Source organism: Sipha flava, unplaced genomic scaffold (genome assembly GCF_003268045.1).
Source record: "Sipha flava isolate LNK unplaced genomic scaffold, YSA_version1 341_pilon_pilon, whole genome shotgun sequence".
NCBI classification, from domain to species: domain Eukaryota; kingdom Metazoa; phylum Arthropoda; class Insecta; order Hemiptera; family Aphididae; genus Sipha; species Sipha flava.
In genome coordinates, this window is record NW_020273033.1 from 115556 (window position 1) to 141968 (window position 26413).

A 26413-nucleotide genomic window follows, 5' to 3' on the forward strand; every position below is an offset into this window, starting at 1 on the left:
AGATTCTCCTACTGTTTTTAAAGCCGAACCAACATGGTAAACGTAAACGTTCTTGATTTTTGTTCTCCTACCACACGAAATAATGTGGACTGTGGGTTAACAATAACCATTGGTTTTAGACAGGGCCGAATTTAGCTTTTTCAGCGCCTTATTCAAGATTTATTTTACAATCGTTACAGGCGCTTCTCCTTTTTAAACGAATTAAACATGCAAAATTAAGGGAGTCAGAGGTGCTAAACCCCATTCGTAGTAAAAAATGCTCAAAATCATTTTTCAAACGTGCATATTTACCATATATTTTTAAATCATAAAGAGAACAAACATAATAATAATAATATAGTAATAGTTTATAAAACTGTAGTTGTACCTGCAAGTTTGACCATACCTTGCATGTTGATATAATAATAAATAATAATAATTATAATCAAATTTATATTAAATCGCGTTGTGAAAATTTTTTTTTCTACCTTTAGTAGATAATGTACGTGGCCAATAAATGTTTGCTCAAATTTAGTTCTAATTTTGATGTCCCTCGCGCACCTTTGTGATTTGGCGCCCTGTGCCGTCGTACGCGTCGATCGTATGTAAAGTCGACCCTGATTTTAGAATACGCCATCCTGATATTAAAATTGGTATCGCCTACGTGAATACAGCCACTATATTACACTGCATTGAATTGCATTGAATTTGATAATATATTTTCAATAATAAGATAGGTAATGTAATAATTGTTAACAATATTGTTTGATGTTTTTGTTGCTTAAAACCTTTTTTTTTTTTTTCTTTTTATTAAAGTGAAATTCAAACAATTACAGCGACGTATAGTGGCTACTTCCTCAAAGGCACTACTAATTTCTACAATCGAATGGCATATCTGTATGTTATACAATCAATGTTACAACTGATCAATTTGATTACGTTAATTTGGTCCTCGATGATGGTATTAATAGGAACACATGTGTACGTTTACTTATGCGCATTTGTACGTATTACATACGTTATCTAATCTTTACTTGAACGATTTCGAATTGATATTTCATTTACTACCACGGCAGTATGCGTATTGTCACGCTACCACTTGCTTTCCATGTGCGTGGCTAAATTTAATCGCGTTGACATTATTCCCTAACAAAAGCGCGCAGCACTTGAATATAATATATATAAAATAACATCTATGAAGCAAAAAAAATCGTTTTATTTTTTTTCACTCGTTTATTAATATGAAATAAATTTATTTGAACGTTTGTTTTTTAATTTTTTTTTTTATCGTAGAGAGTTGTGTTTGGCGTGGAACTCACGTGTGGGCTCCCAAAACACGAACGCGCCGTCCCACAGAGTTCAAACGTTGTTCAACGACCTAGGACTGTACCCAACCTCCGCTCAAGGTGATTTTTTCCAGTTCTCGTAAATTAAACTTGCCTCATTCTCGTGGAATTTTAATATTGTTTTTTTTTTTTTTTATCATCTTCGCCCAGTCGCTGAAATGATGCAGTGCGTAATGAAATGTGCCAATAGAGGTACGTCGGTGTACATGACGTTCGGCGAATTCTGCTTGTTGGCCAAAAAACTGAAAAACGGCTTAGACAGAGGGTAAATATTATTGAACAGTTTTCTTTTTCATTGAACACCGTTCATAGTTGTTTCATTAGAATGTTTAGCATCTCATTGTTTGTATCCATAATGGGGACGCATATTGTTACTAAACTAATGTAGTAGTAACGTGTTGATAATCCAACACTTTAAACTTAGATATCAGTAGTAGTAAACGATTACGAGGTATACGTTTAATCTAAAACAAATATTGATTACAAAAGAAACGAGATAATTTTCGAGAGTATCTAATACCATATATTGATTGATAACTGTCATCTGAAAATAAAACACTGAGCTCCAATATATCGAATATCGATAGTTATTGTTGTAAAAGTTTTAAAAAAACACTTATCAATCACGTATACGTACATGTCTAATTTCCCACACTTGTGTTTTCACTGTATTATAAAACAATACTAATGTAAAGTAGCGATCCCTTCTAATTATTGTAATCAAATTGTAACTGTTATCTTTTATTGTATTATTAATATCTCAGTGGACGGACTGGGTAAAAGTAAAACCCGTCGACCTGTTTAATGAATTTATTACATTTTCACGTCGTTTATTAAATTAAATGTATTAAATCGTTTGGAACAAGTTATTCTTTTTAAAAAAATCCATACAAATTACCGTCGCTATTTTCACAAGCAGTTATCATCGTTACAATGCAACGGGCGCTTGCCTGTGATTAGTACCTCCAGATTTTATATTTTCACCCGCGAATTTGTAATCGCAGTTTTGCATTTCGTTTTGATGGTGCTTTGCCAAAACAGTAAGAATAGCAGTTTTTTTGTTAATATTTTTGTTTTGTTCGTCCTTTTAATTAATGATATTCATTCGATAAGGCAATTAATAAAATAACTGTGGTTTCCATTTTCATTGGTTTTGGAATAAAATAGATTTTATTTATTTATTTTTTCAAAACTATTTTTATTATTTTGATAACTGGCCGTTCTAAAAAATCCTCGAGATTACTACGCGCTGTTAAAAAATACATCATAGCTTTCTTATACTTTTAGTTGTGAGGATGTAGGTGAATTGTTGTACGCATCCCCGAACATTTGACCCAGGTTACGATTTAGGCAGTTCTTATGAGTATTCCCATAATACTCATATAATTGTATAGTGTATTAATAATAGATGACGTATATATGTATCAAAGAGTGAATAAAATGTATAGTATACATATACACACTATAGTGATGTTTCGTTTAATGTTTAAATTTGTATAACCTGTATAATAATAGTATCTAAAAATACTACACAGGTATTTAACTTTTTCGATATTACATTGTCTAGATTTGTTCAAAACTTATTTATAAACAACTGGTTAAACGATCTTGAATTATAATTCTGAATAATGTTATAAAAAATATGAAAATAAGTTAAAAAAAAAAAAAACAACCACTGGGATAAAATTTAATAAAGCAGAAAGATAATTCAAGGACAAACAAGTGATCGAGAAAATGTCATAAAAATAAAAATGATTAAAGTATCGCATATAGATCGGCAGTTAAAAAAAGTGTACAAATTATGACCCGTGAACCACTGATCTTTGAAAAATAATATTTTTCCTACATACACAAAAGGTTATCATTTTTAAGAATAATAAGAATAAAGTTGAAAAATATAACCAAATATACTTAACAATAATGTATTAATAATTATTAATATATTAGTTAAATAACTTATTAATAATAAAATAATTAACCGTAATATGGTTAAAATACTTAATAACACTTTGCAGTGGCGTAAACAATGACAGGGAGGAGCTAGGGAGGTATAGCCCACCCCTTATGGGTCGTGTTTATGTATATGTACTACACTAGTTTATTACTATTTGATATTTAAGTATTTTAAAATGTTGGTACTCACAAAATTTTGACATATAACCGGTATTTGGTCTTTGATACCTATATAAGCGTATTACTCCTATCTTTTTGCGGTTATCATGAAAATGTTGGTAACTTTTGTCTAACTCTAACATTTTATAATCATTATAGTTTTTATATAATTTTATGTTGCCGCGATGCTACTGCAGATGACCACCGTTAATTTATTATTGTTATAAATTATATTTTAATAAATGTTATTAAAACTATTTTAAAATTCTGGAAATATATAAAGTTGGGTGGGAATGAAGTTGAACTCTCAAATCTTCTCTTACCTCGAAATATAATTTATTTTTTATATCTTATCTTATCTAACCCGTCTAAAAGAGTGTTAAACCACTCCCATTTAAAAATCGTGGCTACGCTACACACGTTTCGTATCTATTAACGATCCAAAGAGTACCTAATAAATGCTATAAATATAGTCTTATAAAATAAAACATGAAATATGGAGTGAAAATTCCCGTGTAAAAATTAAATTCTATATTTGATCTTAGACAAGTTCATGACTAAGAAATTTAAAATAATCTATTATATTACGTATGTTGCGTCTATAATTAGGTATTACGTTCCTTTATCGTATTATATCATTACTATTCAATGAGTAAAAATATAAGATAATCGATGACGTCGACATGGCAATATTATAATAACCATGTCAAAAACACCTTTCAAGTAAATAATTATTCATTAGTCGTACGTTGAGTATAATTTGATTTACTGATGAGTCGTGTTTATTTATAATGGTGATATACACACGAAATAATTTCTTCGTAAAATTGGACTTATTCCCACTAATGCAAGTGTCGAGTAGTGGTATATTTATGGAGAAACACAGGGGTTAGATTCCTCGTCGTATTTTTTGGCAAATATACCTGCTGATGAAGGGTTTAATTGATTATGTTTAGAAAAAACAGAAGATTCAAGTAATATTTAGTACTGCTTATTACATTCAGTACCAAGTGTAAATAAAATAGAAGTATTATTCAATTTTTCAACAGATACTTCTATTCATATATTTTTAAAAACATTTTTGCTATTAACATTATATTTCTCTTACTACCCATAATTTGTATCGTAATCATTTTTTAAGTTTTAGTTTTTTCAAATTATAACATTAATAATATGTTTATTTTTTATTTTACAAAACCAAATATATTTCTCGAAATATCGGTGTATATAATCAAATATTAAACCTGTAGTCGAATATATGTGTGCATTTGAAATTTAGATGAGTAGGTATAGATTGCACTAGAGTAACAAACTGGAGTAACAAAGTACGTTTAGTACTTAAAGTATATTTAAACTTTGAATAACTTAATGGTCTGTCAACTACGAGGCTTTTTTAGCTCTTCTTTCTCATCTTGAAATCTTGAAATTACATTGAATTATTTTCATAAATACCTAAAACTCTTATCATCCGCCTGGTACAAAAACTATAGGGTAGGGTATATTTAAACATTATTCATTAATGAATTCAAATATTCAATCATTGCATTTTTGCATTTAGATTTAAGTTCAATCTCACGCAAATAACCCTTTGCATCGACACTAAACGTCCATGAGTCGCTACCTAGATTTGATATACCGATGATCTATACAAAACGCTTTAATCTATAGATAATGCAAACTCTGACTTTTTAACATCTAAATACATTCACTAGAATATTTCCTCCCTCATTAACTCTGACTAATATTTATAATTGACAATAGTAAATATTTATTCACCTATTGTATTTTATATAAATAATAATCAAGCAAATGTTTATATGTATATAGAAAAGTTAACCACGAGACGTGTTTTTGATTTTTCAATTTGCAAAATATACATTGTATCTTAAAAAAAAAAAACATGCTGCTTTAAAATATAAAATTAAAAATAATAATTTTTTTCAGTTAATAAAATATAAATAAATTTATGATCAAAGATAATTAAAATGTAATTGTCTCACATTAATATTGTATGGTAATTTATTCAAAAACACATAAGTAAACCATGAAACCGAGTGTTAAATATTGAAATATACCTTGTATACTTTACATATACATAGATTGTATTATAATAATGCATAGTGACATATGTAATAATAACCGGATATAGATTTGGATTTTTATTGTAACCAGCCACGTGTTTGAATTTTTAAATTTGAAGTTAAACAATAAATACAATTGTCTTGTACGTGATAGAAAAATGTTTAGTGCGTATTGTAACATGTGTATTGTTTTAAACACATCACTGTTTTTTTCCGTAAGTATTACAATTATTCACTTTGGAAATTATCTTGATGTTTCTTGACTCAAAGGTTGTTAAATTAATAAAATTATTCCAACCGTTCGAATTAGTTTCCGAAGAAACTATTGTTCATCGAATTCTAATATTCTTTGCCATAACAGTGGTATACGCTGTGAAACACCATTTATATTAATCATTGTTATATATACTTTAATAATATGTACCAGGGGTCTTCAATCTTCTTTTACGGCGGGCCAAATCTGAAATACGCTTTAGCATCGCTGGCCAAAATTGTTTTAAGAAATAAAGAGATAATGAAATTGAATAATATATATATATTCTTTAATTTAATTATTTAATTTAAATTTTATCTACTCCTATATAGGAATCGATAAGATTTATTTAGATTTTAGGAAAACATATATTTATTTTTTAGTTTTATAATTCAGAATTTGTGTTATTGAGATACTAGTAAGTTATTTAATGAAAAGTTTCAAATTGTTCGTGTCTTAAAATGTCTTGATTGTTTACATCAAACTTTGTTGTTCTAAATAACATCATCGTTTGTAAATTTTCGTCGTTTAAGTTAGGTCTACACTTAGATTCGACGTATTTAATTTTTCGAAAACGTCTTTTTACATAAGTGTACCTAAATGTTGAAATAATTTCACGGGCACATTTTAATCAAATTTAGAATAATAATGACAAAATATCAGTAAACTTAGTGGGATGGTTTGAAAAGCTTGACGGGCCGAAATCGGCCCGCCGGCCGTAGGTTGGAGACCCCTGATATATACGATGTGGACGCCATGTTCTACAGAGTTGCATAATTTTCTATTTTCGGCGATTCGTTTATCCTTGATATAATATTTAAAAATAAATAATATTATTATATATATGTTATTTCGTTAATAAAAAACCGATGATCATCTCTATTCAAAAATTTGTATTAATATTACGTAGACATGTAATAATTCTATATTTTATGTCGAACGAACCCGACTGTTATCTTATAGACAAGCGTTTCTCAATCCCACGATCCCAGAATAGGTAAAAATAAAATGAGTCACCTCGAAATCCCCCTTCCGATAATAAAAACTACTTTATCTAATACTTTAGCTTTTATCTATTTCACCTGTGACGAATAATATCATTAACCATTAAAGAAACAAATTTCTGACAGATGTGAGCCCTCATCTATTGGTCAATGCCCTCCAAGTTGAAAAACGCTGTTATAGATGACTGCAAAAAATACATGAGATGACATTTTAGTTCAATAATAACTTCTTAGTAGAGCATTTGTAATGTCCTAAAATAAGTACGCAAAGAAACCGAGCGGATTTGACTAAAGCCAAATAAATATTAAACTAGTGTAGACCCGTGTAGAATAAGCTAGTGATATATTTCACCCTCTTATAAAATTTAGTTGTCATTATTTGTGTGTTACACGTTATACACCTGCTGCAGGCGTACACGTACCGCATGAGCGTGTCGTGTTAGGGATGATCGTTGCGCGTGACGACTCGCAGTAGCGTGCCCAGAAATTTTAGATGGGGGGGGATGTTATCAAAATATAAATTTAGAAGAAAAAGGACTGTACATTATTAAATTACAATGTTGAAACATTAAAACATGTTATCTATATCGTGTTAATTTGTGTATAAGATAAACAGTTTTATTTATACATCAAATTATTGTCTATACATTTTAAATACTAACCATAATCATAATAAGTACCGAAATTTATGAAAAAAAACAAGCTTTTGTTCAGATAACTCAATTATAATGATAAAAATTAAAAACTACAATATGTCATTATAGGTATTTTAAATTTATTCAAGTTAGTTACCATATAATTTTGAGTGGCGGCTGATCCCATGGGAGGGATATATCCCTCATCCTCCCCCTTGGCACGCCCCTGACGACCCGACTTTGAGCAGTACCCATGTGTTTAGCAATTATTATACGTTAATGATTATATTGCGCAATATGATAAGCAGTTTGATTTGTTTTTCCTTTCAGAATACCGAGATCGGTTCAGTTCTCGCGACTGTTGGAAAGAGACCAAGAAAAACACGTCAAAGGATTAAAAAAAAATTCGAGTAAGCCAAACGAAATATCCGATTGTAATAACAATAAAATGATTATTCCACCGCCGACATTACCGCTGCCGGTGTTAATCCTATTTCTACTACGACTAACCACCGTGTCCACAAATATAGGAAGTGCCCACAGTTATGACGTGTTTTTGGGCGGATCGTGCAATCCTACCACGTGGCGCAAAGACCTGGCCGTACCGTACCTGCAAGAGGCCGGGTTATCGTTTTACAATCCAGTGCGTATATTTTTCGATATACCGTAATATGCTTATTAATATACATTATTCGTACTGTTGCCACGTTATTGGTTGGCCGTTTTCTATTATTTTGGATTACAACATATCCCACGTACTTTATTTTTATATTTTTATTATTTTTTTTTTTTTTTTTTGACAAAAGTTAATAAAAATTCCCATTAGTTCTACTATTTATGTTTTACTATTATTTACTATTATTTCAATATCTATTGAACGGTTATTATCGATTACATACTATTAGAATTGCAGAAAAAATACAAAGTTTGTTTTTTGAATGGCTCTATTTAAATAAATTTCAGCTGTTAATATTTGTTAGTGTAATCTCATCGCTGTTAGTGCTCCGTTGGACTCAAAATCTTATAGAATACGACTGGATAGGCTAATGGAAATGCTGAAAACTTTTCTATTCACGAGGAAGGCCTATGGTTAGTTCAATGTTAATTAATATTATTCATTAATCACTTCTAAGGTTAGGCGTTTGTTTATATTTATTTATAACTCGCACGAACTTGTTCTATTCTAAATATGGCGTCACGTTATTTTAACGTGTATATAGGGACCCGCATGACTATATCCGAAAGTTTTTAGGACTACTCCATCAAGGTCTGACCTTGGCTCCCCGTTTTAAATCCTGTACAATAGAACCATCATCCAAGGTTATGATTTCACCTGAGTTTGCTTTGTTTACAAATAACGAGAGACTAAATCCGTGAATATTTTATAGATTATCTATTGTTACTCGTACTAAATCGTTGTTTTCGATCAATGCATTTATTATTTTTGTTATCATAGTTATATCCATTTACACGAACTTGTAAAATTAAACAAGAATGTTTAGATTTTATTCGATGTAAAATCAACGGAAAAAGTTTTATTAAAATTTTTCTTTTTCGAAAATGTAATATTGAATAATGTATACAACAGTATTACGAAATTATACTGACAAAATCTTAAAAAATCAAAAAACATTTTGAAAATATATAAATACAATATATGACAAAAATAATGTTTTATTTATTCTGAATTACTTGTACTACAAAATAATTGATGTTTACTTCGAATCTTCGGCCCACTGCTTATGGCCGTTTGGAGATGTAATAAATGAGCAAATTTTAATAATACATAAAAATATGTATGTAAATAATTGTTATCAAAATGCATATTTACATGGTTTTGTTATTTTGTGACAGCAAGTGGACCATTGGAGTCAAGATCTAATTGAAATCGAGCACGCGGCCAAGGAGAGCGCGACTATTTTGTTCTATGTGATCGACAGTCAGACCAGAAATGTGGTCAGCGACATAGAAACGGCCAACTTCGCTGGTCACAACAATAACCTGGTGCTGGTCATCCATCCGCAGGACGCGGTCACCGGATCAATAGTAGCCGGTGAACAGATAACTTCCAAAGAGGCAGAAGACATACGAGAAGCCCTGACGGTATTGCACGAAATTGCTTCCGGTCAAGGGATATTGGTATTCGACAACATATCGCTGGCCTTGAGTAGAGTAGTCCAGGTAGGCAAAACGTTGTAGTTCACTTAGGGCCGGTTTCACCATTAAAGAGTTAAAGTTGAGATTAATTAACTCTGAGTTTATCAGTAACCCCAAGTTATCATTATTTCAGTTTCACCATCAGTTTATAAGTGGAAGTTAGTAAATCTCAGGTTAGATAATTAATTGCTGGTATTAACCAGGATTCCCTCTCATTTTCCACTGATAGCATTGATAACACCGCTCATTGAATTGATAACGCTGAAAACGTTAACCCTTTCAGATCCAAATTAATTTCTTATAGAGATAAAAACATTTTTATTGCTTATTTATTTTACTATAGACTATAATAAGAGTAAAATGTTTTAAAAAAAATTGATTTTTAGATTTTGACGAATTTAAGAGTATGTCCTCTATAGGGGACATTGGGTCTGAATGGTTACAAAAAAATTCAAATTAAAATTATCATATTAAATTTTAAAATATTTCAATAAGTATAATAGCAATATAATGTAATGAAAAATTATTATTTTTATTATTTAAATTATTATTCGCGGTCTTCGTTGCATCGCAATAATGATGTCGTCGTTATCGCTCTCACTCTCGTCATCAAATAATATTCTACGATACATTATAATAGTATCTTCACAAGCAGAAAAATTGTATGCAAAAACGAAATATTCAAATACGACACACAATAATCATTCTTGAAAGCAAAAAATATGTTAACAGTGATAACACGTTTTAATATTGTTGTTTGAACTAAGAGTTATCTCTTAACACTCGAAAATATTAGGAGTTAAAATCTGGGAGTTAAGATTTTCGATAACTTGATGTTACCCCTTAACTCTAAGTCGTGAATTTATTTTTTTGAGTTAACCTTGAGTTATTGGTAAGTTGCACTTTAACTCTTATTGGTGAAACCGGCCCTTACAGTCGTATGTTTATTAGCTTGCGAAAATCCCGGACTTAAGATTCTGAACAAAGTTAAAAATGTATAGTTTTTATAAAATCTCTTACTCTCATAGTCATGAACATAATATTTTGTTCATGTGGTCTCACATTACACCTACAAGATCATGAATCGGTCGTACATCTAAACGTGGTAATTTTTCGATTTTATTTGTAGGAAACTGAAACTAGAACATTTTTTTGTGGTAATTACGTTGGTAAATATTATTTAAATATTATATTATTTTATGGATAGGATATTTAATTCAATGTTTACTCGTAGCTTATTTTGCCCAGTACAAACAGTACCTACTATAAATGGGAGATTTCAGATTTGACTGTCATATTTGTTTTATTAGTACAGTTTTTAAATAAGACTGTTTATTAATTATTTTTACAATTAATGATAACTTAGCAAAAAAAAATGTTTATATATATTTTAAAATCATATTTTCGGGCCCCAAAATTCTATTGTTGAAAGTTCGATGTTATATGTTTCAACCAATCTTCATCTTTCATTTTTCAATTTAATCATAATTTCATCGTTCAAATAGTTTTTCAAATGTGATAGTTTGTGATCACTTTTTAGTGTAACAATACAAACAAACAACTATTTAGCGTAAAAAAAAAAATACTAACAATATCTTAACGCATTGTTTTTTTTTCTTTATTTTTTCTCCGTTTAGATATTGAAGGACAAGACCCATCATATCCACGGTACTGGCGAAGACAACACTACATATTGGTAAAAAAAGCTGAAAACCCACGACTTATAAAATATATGTGTATGTATAGACGACTAATATTGTAAAACACATTTATCTCTCGTTTCAGCAAGATACGCGATGCCTTCAACATGTTCGATACCAAAGTTTCCGGCATAATAAACATTTTCGATGTATGTGGGAGTATGTATATAGGACTCGAATGATCACGATTGATAAATTATTATTATTAATATTCTTATTATTACTACATAGAATGTGCTTGATTACTAACAGTTAAGTTTTTTTATTATTTTTCTCCTCCCCCAGGCAAGAATGGCCATTCGGTTGTTGACTAATCAGAATCTGTCCGAAAACGAAGTGCTGAACCTGATATCCGAACAAGAAGATTACAAAGGTAACTGAACGCGTTGTTGTGCTCGGATGATTGAAAGCGATTTATTACCCCGCGCCAAAAACTCTTGTTTTCGACCCACCGTGCATACGTATATTATATTTTTATCAGTATTAATTAGTTAATATGCATGAAAAGGGGACTAGGTAAATTGGGTCCGCGATAATTTGTGTACATTTTAAAAACGGTAAATTGAGTCCCGAGGGAAAAAATTAGGTAGTAGGTAAGTTGGGTTCCGACTGTTAACCCACTTACTTACCATTGTATATTAAAATATTTGGTATGATATAACGTTGTTTTCTGTTTATGTGAAAAGAAAGGTTAAAAAGTCCTCTTAAGGCTAGAATTATTGTATACGCTTATCGATTGCCGACTCTAATCTGGTCTTATCGATGCAGAGACGCAAGTCAAATTACAAAGAACAAAACGAACGAGGTAATAGTATGCTCGATAAAGAAGAATATTTAAGTTTAAGTTTTTTCAAAACTGTCATATTGTGCACACTCATAACTTGTTTAGAATTAAAAATATCGTATAAACCTGACGTTCGAACACGGATAATGATGAACAACGCAGTGTTCGGTAAACGTATTAGTTTAGTTTTACGCGCGGCGAAAAAAAAAAAAGTTTTGGTCATTATTTTCGAAGCCATATTTCGAGTTGGCTCGCGGATGGTTTGACGTGATGGCATGGTTTTAAGTTCGTCTCGCCACTGACTTGTGCAGGTGTATGCCTTTCACTAATCTGGTTTACTTAGGGTACGGTTTTCAAGGCGCGGCTAGCCGCGGCGGTCGTCGCGATCAGCCGCCGAAGTCTGACTGGTTTCCTAGACATACAAATCGCCGCGGCTCTAAACATAATATCATTATTTGTTTAGTCGTACTTCGCATTTTGTTGTATATTTATATACGTATATAAGTGTTAAACCATGTCTGATTTAATGTGCGTTTTTAATAATAACAAAATGATCATTGATTTGCTTGAAGAAGAGGAGGAAGAAAATAATTTATTTTTACGTAATTATTTAAATCCAAATAAAAGGAAACCAACTAAGGTTTTATTTAATAATCGTGTGTCTGAAGGTTATTTTGAAATTTTGATAAATAGACATTTATTATTATTATGTGTTCGATATTATAATTATTATTCAATACTATAATAATTATTATAATTCAATACTAGAATATTTGTTAAATTATGGTAGTACATTATATATAGTATATACTACTATCAGCGACTGCAAAAGTTTTAACACTATTTTCGACTAGAGTCGTCGGTGGCTGTCGCGATACACTGCTCTTGTCGCGGTAGAGCCGCCGGCCGCGGCGGCTCTAGTTCAGTCGCGAGCCGCAGCCGCGCATTGGAAACTAGTCTATAGGCACTACGTGTAAACACTGTTCATACAAAAGCCGCGGCCAGCCGCGCCTCGGAAACCGTACCTTTAGGGTACGTAAACCTAACGAAATCCTCCCACGCGCAATCCCTTGTGACCGCTTCCAATCATCTCGATAGCTCTGGACGAATATTATACGAAGCCTTATCGATCGTTGATATTATTATTATTCAGCTGTCGGAAGTAACCACCAAGCGTGTTTCACGTTCGATCAATTTCATGCCATCGCTTCTAAATTTCTTCAGTTACCCGACAAACGCAATCGCAAGAATGGATTCGACATCGGTTAGTATGTAAATAATTAAAAAAACGTGCAATCAATACGAATACAATCGTTCGCGCAACTATATTGCACCACGTACTGATCTTAATTTTTTTCTGCATCTATTTTCTTCCAGGACGTACGTGCCGTCCGATTGTCGGTCGGTCGTTGAATTTGTCACAGGAATGCACCGAGGTGACTAGGTCTTCGAGAACCACGGATATCTATCTGGCGGGAGAGAGCGGCGATGACATTCGGTGGAAAGAGGACGTCGCCATTCCCATGATCAAGTGAATATTTTTACCAACATTCAAAGCTGGGAGTTACAAGCCGTTTTACTATTTTAGAGTTACATCGTTTTCGTTCGTTTAAGTTATTAACTTGATGAGTAATCATTTTACAAATCGTAAAAAGTGTTTTCGTCTTATTAAATTTTGTTACGTTAAATTTTGTCACGTTAAATTCAGTGCCATTGCTGGGCGGTTCTAAGGGGAGGGTTCAGGAGGCCAGCAGACCCACAGTTAATATTTGTTGAAGAAATTGGCCGTTTGAAACCAATTTTATCAAAAACCGACCTCTTGAAGACTTCTTATATTTTTTAAATGTATGAACCATAGTTTGAAGTTTATATTAGACTGGGGCAAATACCACAGTTGACACCCTCCGAATTACGCCACTGGTTAGTATTATTTCGTACAGTAAAATATCTGTATGTCCGACGCCATGTAAGATGGAATCCTCCATGAAATAAATGTTATTGTTTTCAATGACAATTATGAATAAAGTTAAAAACACATATTAATAATATGGTTTTTTTTTAATTCGTATAATACGATATAATAAAATCATATCGCTCACCTATATCAAAACAGTAACTACTCAAAAAATCGCTTTTTCCAGGATGTCGGTTTTGTTGGTGGTACCTTGGTATCATTCATTCAATAAAATGTACTTACATTGCCATCTGACGGAGAATATTAAAGATAAACCTGTTTTGTTGATTTATGTAATTTCGTTTGTAGAATCCAAATATACGTTTAACTAAGAAAACCAACTTTTTGAGTTGTTACTGTTTTCATATGGATATACGATATTGTGTTCATTGTTATAAGGTGTACATTTATAATACAATTTCAGCTCTAATTAGTTGCCTCTTGAAATAGCCTGACCCACAGTTCTCTAATAGTGGATCCACCCTTGAAGCATAGAAGAATGTTTTTGTTTTTCTTCAACATACCTTGGGCATATTCAACTTGGCAATACAGTGTGAATCACTGCGTTAAAAGCACAGTACTTAACGATTAATTTATCGCTATAAATAGATATTTCAACTTCCTTTTTTCTACGAGCAACCGATAGTTAAAATAGTAACTGATTTTGTGTGTTAACTAATAAATTAAAATTGTGTGATTTGCCCAACTTTGTAATATTAGTACATAAAAAAAAAAAAAAAAACATAAAAACATAATTTGTTCGTGTTAGTTGAATTAATGACATTGTTTATTCTTGTAGAAAATCTAATTTAACGTATCACGCAGCTACGAGAACAGACATTTCATTATTATTAGATGCGCGTACATTGTTATTCGTAATTCCAAACAATTCAAGATCATTGGCAACCATGACTCTAGTAAATATCTCTAGTATAACCGATCAGTAATTTTAATGTACTTCAATCGATAGTTTTGCTTTATAATGATTCTCATTTTTTTTTTCAGGCAGCATATTGCATAGCTAAAAGCTGCAGAATGGTGTTGTGCATACAGAATCTCAGTAAAGATAACTGCATGGTTCGTGGCGAAAAGGTATTTTTTGTGTGGAGAAGGTAATCATATAAAATCTTATTGATTTGATTTTTTTTTACTTTAGTTAACCCAAACTGCCATCAATGATTATAACCGCGGAAGGATGTATTTGGCAGATTTAGCGTCGCGAGAAAGAGTGCCTGTGTTCGAAACTACCATAGACGCGGTTGAAGCCGCCATAAAAAAAAGCTTATAGCATATATTTTTATTCTATAAATAATACCGTGTATAAAGTATAATGACCGTTTAATTATTTTTAATTACGCGAAAACTAACTGATATTTACGAGGAAAAGCGTTTTTATCTATAGAAACTATTTTTAAGTACCGATTTTTTCATTTCATTTATTTATTTTTTAACTAACAGCTAAAGAATTATTTTTAATTTTAATTATATTGATAGGATATTCTTTATGTTATAAGATATTTTAATAAATTTAAATATTAAAGATAATTAGTTTTATTGTTATATTCCAGTGTGTTATTATATATGCGTGTATGTTCAAAATGATCAAATACATTAGAAAATGTATCCATGATTTTTTCAAAGTAAATTTGAGATAAAATATACTTTGAATAGGTACTGAGTACTGAAAAAGTTTGGAATAGTACCCATATCTGGATCTACAATTTGCCAACATTATGGCTGTTTTTGCAAACTTCATATGCCTGCTAAACAAAATAATAAATAGCTTTTTATGCTTAAGTCTAAATTTTAAAATTATTTTTAAGTATATTTATACTATGTATAAAACATTTTGTAAATATATGTTAACTGTTTATTTTAATTGTAATTGTACAAATGACACTGGACTTTCGAGCAAGGCTCCTGTTAAAGTCTAAATGCTATTTTTAACCTTAACATTTTCGCTTACTGAAATTAAAAATGTTTGTGAATGATTCTTATAAATTATATTTTAGTTACATTTATATGTATATTTATTACAATAAATATATTTTTCTATTTAATAACTAAACAACTGATGGCACTTACACCAAAAATATAATGTTTGCAAAATATTCTACTTGAGAATTTTAAAATAAAAAAACAAATACTAAGTAAAAATAAATGTATGTAAAAATATCGTAGTGATAACATTACATTATTGAGATTAATAAGAGTACAATAATTTTTATTTGAAATACTTTATGTTGACACTGTGTATACTACACAATATATCAACACATTGAGTAATAATGCTATAACTGTAACAATTTCATTACTGCCATAGCAGTAATAGAAAAGTGTATTTTTTTGCTGGTTTTGAATATTTAAAAGAAATACCAAATATTCATCAATGTATTAAATAATAACTTTAAAAAATATATATACTCGTACAAAGGCACCGACTTTTAGATATTATCACGGAGGCAAAAGCGGGACAAATAGCGTCCCTCGGATACGCAACGCGGGACGCATTATTTGAGCCCTGGAAACGGGACGTCCTACCTCATGCAGGACAGTTGGCAACCCTAGTTATCATCCCGTCGGAAACGTGCTGATGAGACGCTGTTACAGTATTTAAACAAAATACGGAAAATAGCGACACATGGTAATATTGAAGACGAGTCGATCATCGACTATGTAATCTGTGGTATCCCAGATACTACAGCAGACAAAAACATTTTATACGGCGCGTTAACATTGGACGAGTTCAAAAGGAAAATTGGTTTGTACGAACGGATTAAGAGCCGATCTCAAGCGATTGATGCTGTTTCTAGAGTGTCCGCCAATGGTAAATCAAAGTTGATGACCTCAGAGGGAGGCACAGCGCTGGATGAAGTAACAAGATGTTTCAATTGTGGTGATCGTGGACATCAGTCTAGAGAGTGTCTCCATGAAGCACCGAATGTGTATCAGGTCAATTACACCAATAACGACGACCGAATAGTGAAACCAGTGGTGATTACTGGCTGCAATGTATTAGCTCTCATTGATGCGATATCAACATTTGTCGGCGTTCATTTGAGTCAAAGTTAATTAACGTCACCAGTGAGATATGCCGAATACGTATAATAGGGCCAGCAGGTGCAAACTTCTTTACAGAACAGAAATTCTATGCCAAGCTGCGTATTGATAACCAAACATACTCGATTACTGTGTATATGGTGAGCGACGACAGTATAGGACATGGTGTGGTCATTGGTCGAACATTATTCCAAACCTGTGCCGAGCTTAGAGTGGATTCGAAAGCTGTAGAAGTTGCTGATGTTCGTGAAGTTCAGCAGATGACGGCTATTGACGTTGGAGTTGGATGTAGGTGTAAGAGAGTACTTGCCAATAATCCAAAAAATAGTCAGTAACTATGTACCGGGAAGTCGTGTAACAGTACCAATGAAAACAGTTATTTTTTTGAGCGACGAAGTGCCTGTGTATCAGCGGGCAAGACGCTTGGCGCCGCGTGAAAAAGCTGCCGTTGATCAACAGTTTGAAGAATGGCTACGCGAAGGCATTATTCAGCACAGTTGTTCAAACTATGCCAGTCCAGTGGTCCTCGTAATCAAGAAAAAAGGGACATTGCGGTTGTGCATAGACTATCGGACTCTTAACAAGAAAATTGTACGTGATCGCTGTCCGCTACCGCTCATTGACGAACAAATTGATCAGCTGCGTGATGCCGTCATATTTTCCACGTTAGATTTGCCTGATAGTTTTTTTTCGTGTACCAATGGATAATTGTAGTATAAAATATACTTCGTTTGTGACGCCTAGTGGCTAATATGAGTTCTTGAACATGCCTTTTGGGCTTTGTATATCACCGCCAGTTTTCCAACGGTATGTCAATTTTGTATTTCGTCACATAATCGAAGTCTGTTAGCATATATGGATGTTTTTTCCAAAAACGCTAAATTTGTAAGAAGTATGAAAATAATGTCCTTAAAAGTAATGAATATACTAAAATTGCATTAAAGAAATAAATATGACAAAAATGTAAAATTAAAATTGAACTATATGAATCTACATTACTTGAAACATATTTTTTCCAAACTGAGCATTGCGAAAGGATTTAGAAAAAAAAAATTGTATTTTGCATTGAAATCTGTGCCCTAGTAATAACTAACAATAATAAAATAATTGAAGAGGTATTATACTGAAGAATAATCAAAAAACATAGGAAATACTATGAATCACAAGTTAAAAATAGTAATACAAGTAAACCTTCGTATAAACATCGCAACTGCAGATTACTCAAAATATAAAAATAACAAAAGTATAAAAAAACTACAAAAAAAAGTATAAAAATGTAATGTAATACTAATGTGTTTAATTTTTGTTTTAATAACAAAATAAAAAAAATACCCACTTATATTATATAATAATTAATTATTCATTTCTAAGTGAGTTCATGATAATATTGAATACTTCAGAATATTAATAACATATTTTGACAATTAAAACAAAAAAAGTATCATACTATTTTAACTTTTCAAAATTAATTATTTTCATTTTATTAATAAAATATAATTTTTAAACATATATTTAATACACATTAATAATATTATATATGAGTAACTTGTATATTAAATGTTGAAAGTATCCAGATGTTTAAATTTTTTTTATTTTGTTATCAAAACAAAAATGAAATACATTACTAACAGCAACAACTAGTACAACAAACAACTTGCAACAAAATAAAATTAATGATTATATCAAAATTAACTTAAATTAAGTTGTGTGAAACTTATTTTTATGAATACGTAAGTTCCTCATGCTTATGAAATATTGTTCACATACATCACATTTATGTTTCTTAATGATAGGTCCTAGTTTATGACTACTGCTAATGTGTTCTTTAAGATTTGACTTTCTCTTAAATACTTTCTTGCAGTGAGTGCAACTAAAAATTATGCCCTGGTGTATTTTTTTATGCTTAATAAACAAATCTTTGTTTTTAAAACTAGAACCGCAATGATCACAAACTAAAGATTCTGATACATGGGTGGATTTATGGTACCTGTAAAAATAAATCAATAAATTACAATAATATTTTTGTATCATAATTATTCAAACAATGTATACAAATCATACTTAAAACTTGATGGGTGGACAGTAGAGAATTCACATTGGTCGCAATGATACAACAACATTTTTTCATGGATGAGACGGTCATGTCTACGCAAGGATGATAAGGTCGAAAAACTTTTTTTACACTCCTTGCAACAATGGTTTTTAGCTAATGAATGACTGTTTTCGTGAATCTTTAAATTGTACATATTTTGAGCTTTGTAGCCACATTTCTGACAAGTGTATGAACCAATATGAACATTCAAATGAATATCAAGAGTCTTTTTTAAAGTGAACTTTTTTTGACACAAGTGACATTCAAACAATTTCTCTCTATGGACTATCTTGTGTATCTCCAGACGATCTTTGGTTAAAAACATCTTTCCACAATTTTTGCAGCTAAAGGTTTTTGGCAGGTCAACATGTACTGTTGAATCATGTGATATCAGATCATTAAATTTTGTAAAAATTTCTGAACATACATTGCAACAATATTTTTTACGGTAATATAGATTATATTTTTTCATTGATTTTGATAATTCTTTATTTGAAGTAGGTTTGTCATTCTTTTTTTGCATGGTCTTCATAGAAATAGCCTTAGGATTCCACCAAAATTTCTTTGTGGAATTACAAGTTTTATTATGCAATACATTTGATGATGTAACCAAACATTCTTTCCCAGACAGTGTCTCTGTAATTAAATCTTCAGATGATTGTACTTTTTTCGTGGATCTTTGAACAGGCAATTCTGTACTTGTAGTTTCAATTTCATTCCATTGTTGTGACATATTATTCCATAAGGAATCACAATCAAAAAAACCAATGCTTAAATCCGACATATGAGAAGGTGTAAAACCTAGTGTTCCCAAATTTGTTATTTCAGAATTTAACTAAAAAATAAAAAATAAAAATATGTGTTTTAATAACAACTATAATTTTGTACTAAATATAAATAATATTACCACCAATTCATTTTTTTCTTGAATATATTGTTGGAGGAATGCATTTGTATTATCGCACAACACTTTGAATTTACTCCAAGAATCTAAACTCAACATGCAACTGGGACATATACTGGTTGGTTCATCAATGCCCAAATATACCTGGATATGACAAAATAAATTCTAACATTATTCAAAGAAAAAATAAAAATAAATATAAGTATAAGTAACAACTATGTTTAAATAACCTCTAATAATATTTTGATCACAGACTATGGAAAGTATAATTTATGGTTTGATAAAATAAATTAAATAGGTGCCCATGTAATACAACATATATATGTACATTAGACATCTCAAATATTCAATTATATCTAGTAATTTTTTGACATTTTCTGGATATCTATTAGATATTCATAGAAAATAACTGGTAGATTAACCACAATGAATATTAATGGATATCCATTAGACATCGATATTTTATAATCAATAGACTTCATATTATGTATTTTAATGTACATCTATTAGGTATTTAGATAAATTTCAAAACATACTTGCCATACATTTAACATTTAAACATAATAATATGGGTAGTATCCATGAATATTTTTATTTTTAATTATGGAAACTATTGTAGCAGATCACCACAATACAATTTTACTTCATAAAATCATATTCATTTTAATATTTTAATTGTATAGGTATCGATCTTATAATACTTAAGAATTACAGTTAATTAGAATAAAATGTTTATGTTGATTAAAAATACATTAATAATTTATTACTTGTTACATCTTAAAATGTAATTCTTATAATAACACATAGCATAGCATTTTAGTTACAAGACAAAATTCACTTTTTTTTTTTATTAATTCGTCCAAAACCTATTACCATTAATATTAAATATCGAAAATGTTGTAATTTCAAGGAAAATATAAATATCTAAATAGTCAGCAATAGCTGTAACAAACATTCAAATATACTGATGGTTGAATTCACTGAATTTATATAAAAGCATATAAGCTAACCTATAAACGTATATCCGCATAAAAAATATTATATATTACAACCTAAATGCGTGACCCGTGAAACCAAGTTATTGATTTTGAAATAAAGATTTGATTTGAATAAACAGTTTTTTCAATTTTTATTCCAATAATAATACAATAATTTAATAAATATATTAATTTAAATTAATATCTTATGGATATCCATCACAAATTACAATTATTGGACGAATGGTGGTGAATTATATCTAAAAGATAATATAATTAAATCATCTCTGCAGAGCTTGCGCTAATGTGCAGTTCTAAATTGAAATATGCAGTTCATAAAAAAAAAATATGATTTGAATTTTTAATAATTAATTCTATATGTCTATGAGTTTGTAACTTAGGTACCATTTGACATTATTTTGTTTTCTGGAATTACTAGAAATTATGATTAAAACATTAATAATAAATATTTATCAATGAATATCAAGAGATTAAAACTACGGTATTAGTTATTTATTAAAGTCTCCATTACATTCCACCATGAATGTTTTAACTGAAAATAAGTACTTATACATTAATTATAACATGTCTCCCTTGTATGATTGAGATCCTAATATGTCAATTGTTAAATGGATGAACAGCAAAAAAAAAGAGTAATTACAAGAACAAAAGCTAAGCAACAAAATGATTTAAATGGTGTGTTTCCATATGCTACAAACATCACCAATTTGAATATATATAGTGATACTGATGATGAAGAGTTGTCACAAAAAATAAAAATAAATCATTTTAAAATTAGATTAAAGGATTTTGTTATTTTAATTATTAAAATCTATATACATTATGACGTATAATATAATATTATTTAATATTGATGTTAGTACGTATTATTTATTATATGCGAGCAAAACGAACTTCAAATATTTTTCATTTTTGTAAAACAAACAGGATGTGCAGCTCTAATGTTTCCTTAGCACAAGCTCTGCATTTCTGATATCAAATGGATATCCAAGTGGATAAAAAAAAAAGGCCAGGTTAGAGTATACAACAGATATATAATATAGATATACAGTCATATCTAATAAATGTTATGAATATCTATTAATCATATATATTAAACATACATTAGTTGTACCTATGTTTCGTGGGTGGATAGTTTTATGAAGTTAAATCCTCGAATTTTAGAAAATCAAGTCGTCATTAACCTTAACTACATCACAGAATTCTGAGGATGACCATAAAAATTAAACAAAACACGGTGACTTACTTCAATTTGTACACATTTTTTGATGATCTCTTCAAGTCCGAATATCGATATCATTTTATTACGACCATCGTCTTCCCGGAGACATAGCCGACAAACTTTTTCGAAATCCCCGATTATGGGAGCCATTTTCAAATATTTTAACTTAGGTCTTCAATGTCAATTTTGGTCTAAAAGAAATTCAATTGATGCATCATATGGAACGCATTACGAGATAACTATTAAATGTTTGACAGTTTTTTTTATAAAAATAATAATGACTGGGGTGAAAAGTAATAACTGAGAATATTCATCAATTGTTGTGAAAATTATTTATTAAATTTATAAAAGCTTAAATTATAATGAGTTTTAACATTGATAACAGAAATTAAAACGGTTTTACTATATAAATGATTGGTAAATAAATTTAAATGTAATAAAATTCAACAGACTGATATCAGTTTCCGTAGTGTAGTGGTTATCACGTGTGCTTCACACGCACAAGGTCCCCGGTTCGATCCCGGGCGGAAACATATTTTTTTTCCATTCCATTATATATCAATATTAAATCATATTTTTATTTTTCTGATTTTAAATGAAATGAAGAATGTATTGTGTACTATTTAATACATAAATAATTTTATTATTTACCAATTAATATGTAAATATATGTTATTATTTTCATAGAAAAAAAAATGTATCATATTGTATTAGATATATTTATATATGTATCTACATGATTAAGCATTTTTTATTTATATGTTTAAATATTTTGACTTAAATAGTTTTTATTTACAAGTATGGTGTAAAAAAAAATATGTATGAAGTATGCCTTTTGTTTTTTAAAAATTGCAAATATATTACCAAAGTTTTAATAAAGGATCTTTGTGAGCATCAGACGGCAATGATATGGTATGTTTTTCTTCTCAGGAATCTCAATTTTTTCAATTTTTTGATGATCATTTCATTCTTAAACTACCATCTTAATGAACTTTACTCACGGCTTTGAATCATTCAAGATTCTTTGGAGGTTTACTGGTTTTTTTGAAAACATGTCATTATTAGTATTATCAATCATAAATTTGAATATAGTTTATCATTAATTTTAATAATTTGCATCATATCTACAGTTCTCCCGATTTTGATAACAGCGAGATATCAACGAATGGATTTTCGCAGGAAAAAATCTTTTGTGTCCGTATCATTGAACTATATGATAACTATAACTATATATGTTATCATATAGTTCAATGCGTACCCGTCGACAATGGACACGGATGCGCTACGCACCGCTGCTGCGCATCACGAGAAAACGATAACACTAAAGACTAAGACGGAAACGGAATGAAAATTCTTTATTTTTTCGCAGCAGCAGCAGCAGCAGCAGCAGCACGAACATTTTCATTGATAAACGATAGAGAAACGATCGATTCGATTCGGCCCTGTTCGATAAACTTTTTACGAACCCAGGTAAGGGTAATGATGTCCGAGCCGTAATACGGGTACAATACTCGGTAAAATAATTATAAAAAATTGTATGTTCGTGCAGCTGTTGAAACGAGCTTTATCGTCAAAAATAACGATTAATAGTTTGGTTTTCACGCGCGTACAGAATCGCCGATTGCCGTCTCGATGGCTGACGACCGTGACACTGCTCAGGTTGCGAACACAACGTCGACAAACTTATCCGCGTATTCGGACGGGTACGTTATAGCTTATCATTCCCTGTTCATTGTTTTTATTACCGTATGCAAATTAACATTTTGACGACGAGATGCATATCTCGCGGCGCGGTACGAGGGTGAGGCCGACTAATGCGGTGGCGACGTGGCCCATCGGTTCAATCACGATGATCCCTTCCACCCTTCACGCGGTATACATTTGCGTACTGCAGCCCAGGGCGGCAATTTTAAACGGTATCTAAAACGCATTGAACAAAAAAAAACCATTTGACGAATGCATTTTTAGAAAACGCATTCTGACTACGAGTTAGGCGGTCAACAGTTTTAACCGGTGAAATTTCCCGGTGGGCCGGTGATTAATGTGGCCAGTGGTCATTGTTGCCTTCAAAATTAAATGAAAAATAATCAATAACCAATGTAAAATTATGAAATATTTTCGGTTTAATTACATCCTATCTGGTGAATTGTGTGTACAAACATAAATGAAAATACAAAATAATAAAATAAAAATAGTTGTCGGTCTTTCGATGGTTAGTTGTCGGAATTGTGATCGTTATCTTACCGATGTCCTGTAGAACTTAATATTTTCCGTTAAAATTTTGACGTCTGTGCACTACTTATGAAATTTAAATATCCAATGTGACTGTCCGTGATCGCATGTTTATTCGATTTGTGCTTAGTTGAACGTTTTTTAACTTTAAAAGTTCTGTTGTGTATTTTTAAGTATCTATTAATAATGGAAAATATAAAAAGAAAACATAAAGGAAATGCTGAAAAATTAAGATAAAAAAAAAATAAATTGGTTAGCGTTGATGCATCTAAATGCAAGTCTTTAGATTTTATGTTTCAAAATCAATCTAAAAATAAAGACGTTGACAAGAATATTGAATCGAATTCTAATAACGTAACTTAGAGTACCTACTCTAAAATCTAATAGTCAATAAAAATATAAAAAAAAATAACGCATTAATTAATATATTTGATCGGTACGATTGTGATTCAAATTTATGTGTATATCTTATAATGGCTTAAGAAAACATTTCTTCTGGTTTGGAATTTAATTCATTGACGTGATTTACAGCAGGATCACTGCTCGACAAATTTTTGACATAGTTGATCCTGATGTACGTAACGCTTAGTCGAATTATTATCGTCTTCTTTTTATTTATTTTTATTTTTTTATTTTAACAACACTAATTTATGGTTGTATTTTCAGCGTTTTGCTATCACAGTATATTACGGAATATTAAATTTAACCGAATACACCGCCCCGCTAGATCTTTGATGAGCAAATCAGATTAGCAACGTTTAGCAACATAATTCATGGATCTTTCATATACATTTAATGAGTTGGGGTGGGTTGTAATTAATGTTTATTAAAAGATATATTCTACTAAAAGCGCATTAATAAATCGAAATAATATATAATAATTAGTGATTCAGTTTTAACCGCAAAGTATTAAAATCAAAATGTTTTTATACATAGTTGAACTGAACGTAAATTAGAATATTTATGTAACATAAACAATCTAAAACTTATAATTGTTATGAAAAAAAAATTACAAAACTATAAAACTAGTTAAGTTAAGAGCAATTTAAGTAAGAATCGTAAACTCTCGACACGTTTTTAAATTGCCAAATAGTTATTATTAGGGCTCGAAATTTATTCCACTAAAAAAGATTAAGAGGTAATGGATTTGGTAATCGTGACAATACACTGATGTAATAACGAAAGAGAAAAAACTGTCTAAAAATGAAAAAATGTACTAGAAACGACATGAATTCACAAACGAATAACTAAATTATACAGTTAGTATACCAGAAAGACCTGACGATCCGAAGCGTGCAACACCTTCCCCTACTACGTTGCGTACACGAAGGCTGCGGCACGTGGTGACTGTACAATGGTTCATGTTACCATGTGAAAAAGATGTACAAGTTCAACTCAATAATGATGAAATTTTTAACAATTTAGCTATAACTAGTGAACATTAAAAAAAAAAAAAAAAACTTTTGCTTTAGTTTTAAGATGCTTATAATTATTATTATTATAATTAAGTTGTTTACGTAGAAAAGCGTTCTTTTTAAAATAGGTACCTTTTTGTATATAGAATATATATGTATAAATATAAGGCCATCCTAATTCTAAATCCCGTTAAAACTTTTAGTCCCAGTCCGCCTCTGGTTCTAACCACCCTGCCGGTAAAAGTAAACACGTTTTCTTATTTAACACGTTCAACGCTGGCCGTGATTTCGAAGGTTACATCGTGACGCCGCACAGTGAGGCAATTGACACCGAAAGCTGGCAAAAATAGCATTTATCAAATTTTACTTATCTTATCGAATTATTATATCTATCAATAAAAGAGTTCATACTGCATTGTTTACTGGTTTTGTGCACGTGTTTTGGCTTAAATTGATTTAATTACAGCAGTCGTTGTATAAGTTCA

General features: G+C 30.5%; 2 protein-coding genes and 1 non-coding gene across 6 annotated transcripts in view; 2 read left to right on the forward strand and 1 right to left on the reverse strand.

The window, feature by feature from the left end:
• Positions 1–15488, forward strand: part of LOC112687330 — a 31432-nt gene extending 15944 nt beyond the window's left edge. For 3 of the 4 annotated variants that reach the window (XM_025559973.1, XM_025559972.1, XM_025559975.1), the window contains 13 exons: positions 1273–1385; positions 1476–1590; positions 7741–7820; positions 7941–8053; positions 9265–9591; positions 11205–11263; positions 11353–11416; positions 11553–11640; positions 13205–13315; positions 13429–13582; positions 14805–14922; positions 15011–15097; positions 15162–15488. In XM_025559973.1, coding sequence (XP_025415758.1) covers positions 1273–1385; positions 1476–1590; positions 7741–7820; positions 7941–8053; positions 9265–9591; positions 11205–11263; positions 11353–11416; positions 11553–11640; positions 13205–13315; positions 13429–13582; positions 14805–14922; positions 15011–15097; positions 15162–15293 — 1561 coding nt within the window. In that variant the 3' untranslated portion in view covers positions 15294–15488. The remainder of the gene's footprint in view (positions 1–1272; positions 1386–1475; positions 1591–7740; positions 7821–7940; positions 8054–9264; positions 9592–11204; positions 11264–11352; positions 11417–11552; positions 11641–13204; positions 13316–13428; positions 13583–14804; positions 14923–15010; positions 15098–15161) is intronic. The other variant, XM_025559974.1, reaches the window with a different exon arrangement.
• A 3137-nt stretch (positions 15489–18625) lies between these two features.
• Positions 18626–23238, reverse strand: LOC112687327 (zinc finger protein 510-like). The gene is made up of 5 exons (XM_025559968.1): positions 23146–23238; positions 22306–22472; positions 20065–20205; positions 19127–19992; positions 18626–19052 (listed from the first exon to the last, which is right to left on the reverse strand). The coding sequence occupies exons 2-5, from the start codon at positions 22429–22431 to the stop codon at positions 18764–18766; spliced, it is 1422 nt and encodes a 473-aa protein (XP_025415753.1). The 5' UTR covers positions 22432–22472; positions 23146–23238; the 3' UTR covers positions 18626–18763.
• Trnav-cac lies at positions 22742–22814 on the forward strand. The gene has a single exon. It is a non-coding gene; the product is annotated as a tRNA-Val (tRNA).
• Positions 23239–26413: the final 3175 nt, after the last annotated feature.

Excerpts from the sequence above, each read along its gene's own strand:
- LOC112687327 (XM_025559968.1), bottom strand. The coding sequence starts at position 22,431 with ATGGCTCCCATAATCGGGGATTTCGAAAAAGTTTGTCGGCTATGTCTC. Across the intron at positions 20,206-22,305 it reads AAAAATGTGTACAAATTGAA|GTATATTTGGGCATTGATGA; the intron begins GTAAGTCACCGT and ends TGTCATATCCAG. Across the intron at positions 19,993-20,064 it reads AAGAAAAAAATGAATTGGTG|TTAAATTCTGAAATAACAAA; the intron begins GTAATATTATTT and ends TTTATTTTTTAG.